This window comes from Labrus mixtus, chromosome 4 (assembly GCF_963584025.1).
Source record: "Labrus mixtus chromosome 4, fLabMix1.1, whole genome shotgun sequence".
NCBI classification, from domain to species: domain Eukaryota; kingdom Metazoa; phylum Chordata; class Actinopteri; order Labriformes; family Labridae; genus Labrus; species Labrus mixtus.
In genome coordinates, this window is record NC_083615.1 from 1502012 (window position 1) to 1511575 (window position 9564).

General features: G+C 43.4%; 1 protein-coding gene across 1 annotated transcript in view; it reads right to left on the reverse strand.

Annotated features, from left to right (window-relative positions):
• Nucleotides 1-9564, reverse strand: part of shank3a (SH3 and multiple ankyrin repeat domains 3a) — a 171773-nt gene that overhangs the window by 70820 nt on the left and 91389 nt on the right. The window contains exon 12 of the mRNA XM_061036999.1: nt 3035-3216. Within this exon, the coding sequence (XP_060892982.1) occupies nt 3035-3216 (182 nt within the window). The remainder of the gene's footprint in view (nt 1-3034; nt 3217-9564) is intronic.

Here is a 9564-nt window from a genome sequence, read left to right on the forward strand (position 1 = left end):
TTTTTCAGTGTGTTGCTAATAAACACAGTATATCATCTACAGTAGTAGAACATACAGTACTCAACAGTCTTTATTAAACTACACACTGAGTAGTTTCATAAAGTGAACAATTGTTTCCTCTAACCTCAACCAGCCACCAAACCAACCTGCTCACAAAAAAGATAGCAACTTACAGCTAGCGATGCTTAAAGATGCTAACACTGAGGTCACACACTAACACACGCTAACACAAACAAATAAATAATGGAGTCAGATTTACCCAGGGTGATGTCATCATAAGGATGTTCCTCTGGTGAAGCTGATGAAAATCAAGATGGTGTGAGGATATAGTCCTAGTGGTGTGTGTGTGTGTGTGTGTGTGTGTGTGTGTGTGTGTGTGTGTGTGTGTGTGTGTGTGTGTGTGTGTGTGTGTGTGTGTGTGTGGTGGGGATGAAAAGGGAAATCATGAACTTCCAAACTCCATCACAACAGGGTCCTAAGTCTCTGACTAGACTCTTCTCCTCTGTCGCCCCCCGGTGGTGGAATGAACTTCCAAACTCCATGTGATCTGCAGAGTCCCTCTGCACCTTTAAGAAAAAGCTAAAGACCCAGCTCTTTCATGAATACCTACTAACTTAATGATGATGGTCTCCATATTATTGATGATGATGATGGTAATGACGATGGTTTTTGTTTGATAACGACGACTTATAAGATGGTTTCTATACTGATTAGAGCTCTCAAGAACTGCCCTCAATGTTGTGCTTTGCCTCTGGTCACTTCCTGTCAGCACCTGTGTGTCCAATCAGACTCAAAGCTGATCGTTTGCTCTTACTGACATTGTTCCCTTTTTTCTTGCTTGTGTTGTTCTTACTCTCTGATGTACGTCGCTTTGGATAAAAGCTTCTGCTAAGTGAATTGTAGAATTGTAGAATTTAACATCATTTACATCTCGTCTGAAGCAGTATCAGTTTCACAGATCACACATGAACATTCACACAAGTATAGAAACTAGTCTTGTTCCAGGTCAACTCAGCAGCCATGAATTTGCAGACAGGGATGGACAAAATAAAAAAAATAAAATCCTATCATTTTTTTATTCCATTGCAAATGAACCCTATCACTATTAGCAACTAATCCATTTATGAATGCATATTATGTATCATATCAAGGGGCTATCTATCTATCTCTGAAGAAAAACTGCTTCCAAGACCTTCTGTGCAGCAGGAGTGCAGCTGGTCATTCCCTGCTATGGTCACTGCACGCCCAACATTTTGTCACCAAAACATACAATCTTCCTGCGCTTTATGTGACTCAACAACTGGTTGACATAAATGATGCATTTCACAGTTTACACCCTGGCACTAAAAAAATTATAGTGAACACTACACAGTTACTGGTTCTGATGGTCAGTGTTGCATAACGGAGCCAGATGGTTTACTTGGCTGGGCCATGGCGCTGGCAGCCATGCAACTGAAGGCTTGTTTCCTGCACGGTCAACATGAAAGAACGGCAAAAACACCGTGTGTTCACATTTGTTGCAGGGTTATGGATTCAGGCTGCACCGACGGAAGAAAAAAAAAACAAAAAAAAAAAACAGTGACAGCAGATCCATTCAGTAGACGCAGGCCCACTAGCTGCTGTTGAGTCATCACATTTCCGACAACGTTTGTGTCAACATCGGTATGCATCACAGTTTCCCACAACTCTCTATCATTTGGCTTTGTTCAGCATAAACATGACACTGAATTGTTGAATCTGAATTAATCATCTGTTGAAGTGTCTCGTGCAAAATGACACTGTGTTTCAGTAAAAGAGACACACTACTATAGAGGAGGAGGCATCAAAGGATACAGTAGGAGATGTAGTGGTAAAGGTTTTTAGACGTCAGAGAAGCAGGAAGAGAGAAAGTATCTTCAAAGGAGTATGATTATTTCAGTATGTATCCGGATAGAGAGAATGAGATTTGTAAGTGGTTACAGACTAGAGTCATGTGTGTGTGCGTGTGTGTGTGTGCGTGTGCAATGGTTGTTTGCAAGATCCAAATTGAAATTCCAAATTGACCCTTGATCTGTACTTCCTGTGCCTCTGTTGATCTGAAAGGAACATGAGAGGTCTCAGCAATGAGTGTGGCCGCGCACTCCTGCACAACCTTTCTGAGGACATGAGGGAACTGTTTCCATTAAGCTAATGAGAGTGTGATCCATGGTGATGTATGTGGAGTGGCAGGATGTAGAGGGAGTGGGGTCAACAAGGAGCTGAAGTGTCTGTAGACAGGTGAGAAGACGAGGGGAGAAAAGTAAGGTGTACTTTCGGTGGGGGGGGGGGGGGGGGGGGCAGCACTATCAGAGAGGAGGAAGGACACAGTGTGTGCTTGCATACCAACAACCAAAAAAGCACACGGGGACCTGTTTGAATTTGCATGCCCTCTCCTTGAAGTAATCACAGATTACTACTGAGATTGTTCGCCCGAGGATTCAAGTGGATTCAAACAGGGCCAGGAACTAACAACTACACCGTGGTGAAAGGGGGTTGACACACTGAGGTGTGAGGGAGAGATTCAGAGAAGAGAATATGTTGGATATGTTTACCTTCTACGTCATTACAGTCATAGTCTTGAGTGAAGCATGGATGGAGACAAAAGCACACACACACACACAAACGCATAAAAGCAAAGCAAAGCAGAAAAACAGCACATTTACAAACTGAATGAAATGATAACTCACAATGTCAAAGCTCAAATGACACTGAAATGACTTCCAGGTTGAAAAGATTACATAAGCGCTCTGCGGTCAGAAAAGTGAAGTTTAGCGTGCTTTGTTTCTCAGATATTTGGCAGAAAGTTTGCTTCAGTATTCGGCAACAAACCCCCCGCTCAGACAGTCATGGCAGCCACCTGTAAACCATGAACTTTACAGGACATACACATTTAAACAGAGGGGAAAGAGAACTGCTGATATTCTGTGAAATACAGAAGTATCAAAAAGTAGTGGTAACAAAAAGGTGGGTTGAGTAAAGTAACCAAACATGAGACAAATAGTGGTGGAACTCCTACCTTTAACTCTCTCTCCACGGTTGAGTTGGATCTCTCCTTCCCCCTGCGGCGTGTAGGGCTTGACCACGATGAAGGTACGTCCCGGGACGGCACTGTAGAGTTTCCGTTTGGGCCCGCGGGGGCCCGTCAATGCTGGAGGGGTGTGATGCGGGGGGCTCGGGTCTCGCTGGACAGAGCCGGGGCTGTAAACAAATACATACGTTACTGTGGTGATCCCAGGGAGCTGGTAACTGAAGCCCGTGGTCACCGACATGGTCGTCAGCGGGACGGCGACCTGGTGACACCCCCTGGTTGTAATGGTGGCCAGGGAGGGATTCATAAACAAGCTCCAGTGCCGGTCATCCAACAAGTCAAGCGTCAGTGCTCCATGGGAGAGTCATGAGAGGGAAGGTACACTCCTCCCAACCACTCTTTTTCTCCCTCCTCTTTCTACTCCCTCTCTTCCTTCCTTCCTTGATAGCACAGACAATATCCTTCTGCTCTCTTTTTACCCTCCCTTTCTATCCCTCATCTCTCAGCTCACATACCGACCGAGGTGGAAGAAGAAATATTAAAACGGTAAGAGGGACTCCACTGTTTCCTTCTCTGTCTGGGTCGGTCAGATCTGTACGGCAGCCCCCTTTGTCACACACATCCTGGAGTTGGGGGCTCCAGCGGAAAGCACAGAGATCCCCCTGGTGTATCCCCCCAGTTCCAGCTGCTCCAGGCTGGGCTACAAATCCTGCTGTGTCCTTGGGTCCTGGTTGGGAGGAGAGAGGCTGGGTCTGCTCCCCGACTCCCGCTCCTTCTCCAGGGAGTCCCTCCACGTCTGCCTCTCCTCTCCCCTCCACCCCTCACACACACACATGCTCACTCACACACTCTCTGGCAATTCTGCTGCTACTGATGCTGCTGCCGCTACCGCTGCTGCTGCTGCTGCTGCTGCTGTGGCTCCTCTCCCCTTTGACGCCTCGCTCACACTCAAACACCACAAGCCCTCTGTGTGCATTCTAGCCGTGCGCGCAGGCACATAACACAGACAGCCCCCTCCGCTCCTGCTAACATTGCAACACCGCTAGTATGGCATACGCCGCCACCACCAGCATGTCGCTAACACATCGCTGACACAAACACTGGTCCCAGAGCACGATTGATCTCATCCTGCCTAACTGCCTGCAAGTGTGTATGCACCATGGCTTCCCCTTAGGCAGGCTGTGATGTGCATATGTGTGTGTGTGTGTGTGTGTGTGTGTGTGTGTGCGTGTGTGTGTGTGTGTGTGTGTGTGTGTGTGTGTGTGTGTGTGTGTGTTTGTGTTTGTGTGTGGGCTTGTATGCAGTGGGGTGGGGGGGGGGGCAAAAAAGCTTCAGCCCATTTGGTTTAATTGATGCTCCTCCCTCCTTCCCCTTCCCCTTTCCTTGAAAACCTTCCTTCTCTCCTCACTTCCATTTCACCCTCTTATCCGTCTCCTTCTAAACATTTCTTCGCATTGCATCGTCTTTCCCTCTCTCTCTCTCTCTCTCTCTCTCTCTCTCTCTCTCTCTCTCTGGTGATGAATTCTAATACCCCCAGCAGCAGAGCTCCGCCTAGTCTTCATTCATCACTTCTCTGCCGCCACTTAGGTTGTAGGTTGTATTCACTACCATTCGGCTGCTGGTGTTTGTATATGATATGTTGGATTGTCTTAAAGGTGTGTTTGTGGTATATGTTAGCTTGTATGTGTAACGATAAAGAAATTACTTTTCTTCTTCCCCTCCTTAGTCTAAGAGGTTAACTCTTGCCATGTTGTATCAGACACTTTTAAGCCTTCCTCGATACTATCCTCCTGTGCCCTTTCTCCGCCTGTCTGTCTACCTCTTGCCCTATTTCAGTCCTTGTTTGTCTCTTTTCCTCCCCAACTCTTTACTGCTTTTCTCACAGTCCTCGTCACACAAGCCTCTCTTTCTCTTTCTCTGCTCCCCCCCCCCCCCCCCGCCATCGAAACAACGGCTTGCTGACGGCTTTCCAATTACGGCCAGGACTGAGGGGCAGGGATGGCTGTCGCATGTTAATGTCTGAGCCCGGAGTAAGGAGGGCTGGAGAAGCGGTTATATCAGGTATATCTCAAAGTGAAACAGTGAGTCAAAAAAAATGACGCCTTTAAATCAAAACCTCTGATATAGGTGTGCATCCTTCGCTCACACGGCTCTGCCAAGCCAAACACCTGCTGTGAGGCTATGAACACAGCTTGACCCCAGCTGCCCCCTGCAGTCCAGCTGATGATGGTCCAGTCAACACGTGTCAAATAGAAGGGAAGGGGGATTGGTTCTGGTCTCATCTCCTTGTAATGACCTGTTTAACGGGATGAGGCTAAAATGGCTAAAAGATACAAACTGAAATACATTTGAATAAGCATGGATCAGATATCTGAAATATCTGAGAAAATGTATATTTAATCTATCTAAATGTCTGTCATTCCAGGTAATAAATATCTTCTTACTTCCCTGTTGATGTAAGAAATGTACTTTATTTCAGATGTTGTCTGATTTTATATCGACTAAGTTACCTTTGCAATGAGCTACCATTGTTAACATCTACATGAGTCTAGCATTATTCAATTATCTTTCTATCAAACAGTTCTGTCGCTGAAATTCTTTGTTCTTTAAGTGACCAGGAAGCTTTGAAGATATTTGTAGTTTAATTCTTATTTGCTCTCCAGAGGTAAATGACATGACTCAGTGTACATATCCCAGAGTTGTATGCCTCAATACTTTTGGAAAAATGTTGTTCCTTTTTTTTTTATGCCTTCATTTGTCACCGTTATGTAATGTAAATGTATTTTAACCTAAATGTACTGTATCATCCATTTTTTCGTATAAGCAACAAATGATATAAAGTCACACGATGCCGCGGTCTTATGTGACTTGCTTGATGAATTTTACCTTTTACCTTGCTAATCTATGTTTTTTCTTTTCCTCACTATAAGTGTGTTCTCTCTGTATGTATTTTTCATGTATGTATGTGCAACTCATGTATGTATTGCATCAAATCAGATTTTAAAATAAATACAAGCTGTGTCAAGCAGTCAACAGGCTGCTTATACAAGGAACCTCACATTTCTTAAGTGACAGAAAAAACAAAGTGATACAAATATATAGGGTTTGAATTTGAAAATATATATAACAACACACAACTATGTAAGCTACTCAATCAATTATAAAGATGCAGGATCTACACACACAAGTACACAATGACACACATGCACACACAGTTATAATGCAGTCTACTACAAAAGCTCCAGTGTTTCCTAGGAGACCTGTCCTGTAACAATATCAATAAAAGGGAAAACATATAGGCACCATATGGTATAGTAGTAATCAATATAAACTTAGACAACAGTAAATATATCTGGAATCATTTAGCATAAAAACGCCAAGTATTCCTAACTGACAATTTAACTTTTCAAGCAACAGCTCTAATTAAAGAGGAATGGAAAAGCAGCTCACAGAGGTCATACTGACCTTCACTATCATAGATCAACACAAATAAAGGGGCATCAGGTGACGAAAAGGATGTGAACATTAAGGTTATATTAAAAAGTTTACAACAGAGTTTCAACCTTTGTGCACTTCTGTTTGGTTTCACTAAAGTCAACGGATTTCACAATATGAGTCAGAATGGGAAGAACTGATATGTACTCAAATTGTTATTTCTTTAAAAAGTGCAATTCACAACTTTAAGATGCATCGCTACAAAATCGTTTGACCTCTTCATCTCTGTTTGAGACTGGACCAACCTTTCACAGATAAGGTGTGCTTATCAGAAGTAGTAATGCTATTAATTTGGGCTTTGCCAGCTATCAGATGCTAGATTAGAATCAATGAGGCCAATAGAGACAGGTCAACATTTGAACAGCTTGGTAATGAATCTGGCTTCCTCAGTTTGGGGGTCGAAATCCCTGAACTGCCTATGTAATTTAAAGATTCAAAGGAAAATGTCATTAAATGCCATTAACACAGATGCTATCTGACTAAGCAGCTTGAGCGTGGCTTTTTCCTCACAGGACTGCCCTGCCTTCTGAGGTAAATGGGTTTATCCTGAAATAGCACTGCTCTCTAAGGTGAAATGAGCACATTATGAACATGGGCATCATCAGCATCATACTCTGCATCCCCAATGATCATCAGTCTGTCCTTGCTTTGCTGCACCTGAATGCGCATATGATCTCTCATTCTTTTTCATAAACGTGGGAGCATTTAAGGCTATCAAGGTGAAACTGAGCGTGGAGTCAACGTTCAGCGCTCATTGGGTAGAACGTATCAACGTCATGAACAACACATATGTTTGTGTATGGATGACTTATGCTCAGCAAAGACTTAAAGGCTTTCTATGCGATTTTTCACACTTAAATATAAATCAAGTATATCCTCTGAAAATAACTCTGTGAGTCATGACTGTCTACAATGGGTGTAACACCCGAGTCCCACTGTCTGTGATGTTTTCAGAGTTTTCAGAGTCCTATCTTCACTTTGTTTACATCGCCCGGACGGCCGGCTGACTCCTCCCCTCGTGTATAAAAGTTGTTTAATTGAGGGACTAGAGAAAAGAAGAATAACATACTGTACTCACTGCTTAACTGTGTTTCTAGATCACGCTCATTTCAGGTAAATTTACATGCAGTGTGAAGATACGAGCATGATAAAGATCGCTAGCATTAGCATGCTAACACAACAATGCACTGCAAGTTGTTTTGGTTTCTTACTGGTGCTCAAGGGCGACATCTGCTGGATCAAAAAATCACATATAAAGCCTTTAACCATTGAGTGAAAATTAGAGGGAAGGCTCAATTGGTTGATCAACACATATCCCCAATCTTCACTCAAGTTTTACAAATGGGATGCATAATGAAAACCAAATCACCGACCATAACTGAGCTCTGGCATCGGTTTTTCACAGTGCTTTGTACGTCTGTCCTTTGTACTCCATTACAAACCACTGAGTCTTGAAAAATGTCAAAATAAAGTCTGATGTTAGGATAGCATGAATACTGTTTGTTGTCATGGTTAGAAATGGACTTGAAAAGGGCTTCTGACAAAGTCTGGTTGCTTTTTGTCCTTTTGTAGATGATATTCAGTGTTGCTTGTATCCATGGTCATTAGCTCTGGGTACTCACAGAAAGCACATCATGCATTTAAGGGGGCAATTTAAGGTTCCATAACAGGGTCTCTGGGATCCCCCTCAAAGTTAAGGGAAGGCTTGTGATAGAATAAAGAAACTTGCCTCATAGATACATCAAACTGGGGAAGATATGGAAGACAGAAAAAATGCGCTTAAATTATAACATTTCCAAACCAGTCATGAAGCACTTGAGAATCCTTCAGAAATACCTTAAAGAGGTGGCTGGCAAGGAGGACACAATAACCCTTTTCACACATACAGGAAATCTCCTGAAAAACTCTGGAGATGAGTCTACCCGGAGGTTCTTTAGGCTATGTGTGAACGCAAACAGACGCATTTTTCGCGCAGACTTTACCCTTCAGAGTTTCTCCGGCCAGACCTCTAGTATTTTTCCGAGTGAGCTGATGTCTGAACGCAGCAGAATATACTCCGGAGATTTCAACTCGAGCCAATAGAAAGAGAGTGATGTTTATATAGTGACTGTTTAAAGTGTCTGCACGCGACCTCTACGATCTCCGTGCTCTAATTAAACGTCTGCATTCTGTTTTCTGTTCGTCAGTATGTTGTTCTCCTCTCTCTTGTGGATGTTGTCATTCCATTGGATTACACATAGCATTGATATAAAGACAAATATTCTCATTGTAACGTCGTGTAGCGGACTCTGTTGCTTCGGCTGCTACTTCCGCGTTGTTTATTTACGTCACGTCTTATCTCAGGAAATCTCCCGCCCCCCCCCTCTGACAGGGAAAGTCCCCCGCTGTGAGGAGCATATGTGAACGGCTAAGTCGGGAGAATCTCCGGAGCGCTCCTCCTGTAATTATCTAGATATTATCCGGAGTGCAGATGTCAAAACGGCTAATCATTACGGCTAATAGTTGCTGAAGATGTTAGCTATAAGTATTTGACTAACTGGCATGCAATGGCCCGTTCCCAATAATTAATGGCAGTCAGAAAAATTAGACAGTGTGATACATTTGACACCTGAGCTACATTTACACTAATACGTTTTCTTGTTGAAATGCTTAATTATGTATTTGTACCCGAAGAGTCAACACCACTCTGGAATTTATGAGCTCCTTAAACATAAACTAACAAACATTGCTGAAGCCATTTCAGTTTTAAAAACTGTTTCAACAGTACTATTTTGCTTTCCTTTGATGTCAGTTCTCCACAGGTTAAGCAAAAGAAGCTTAACTCTTCATCCCCTCCTCCCCCACACACACATTTCTGTCCTGCTTTCCTGTCTGAGTACCCCGGCCCTTAGGCTGAGTTAAGACACCGTGGATAATCTACACACTAACAGCCGTTGGTGTGTAGATTATCTATCTTTCTTTGCCTCAGACGGAAGCAAAGAAAGAGGGAAGATGTGGGGTGAAAACGAGGTGAGGACAACAAC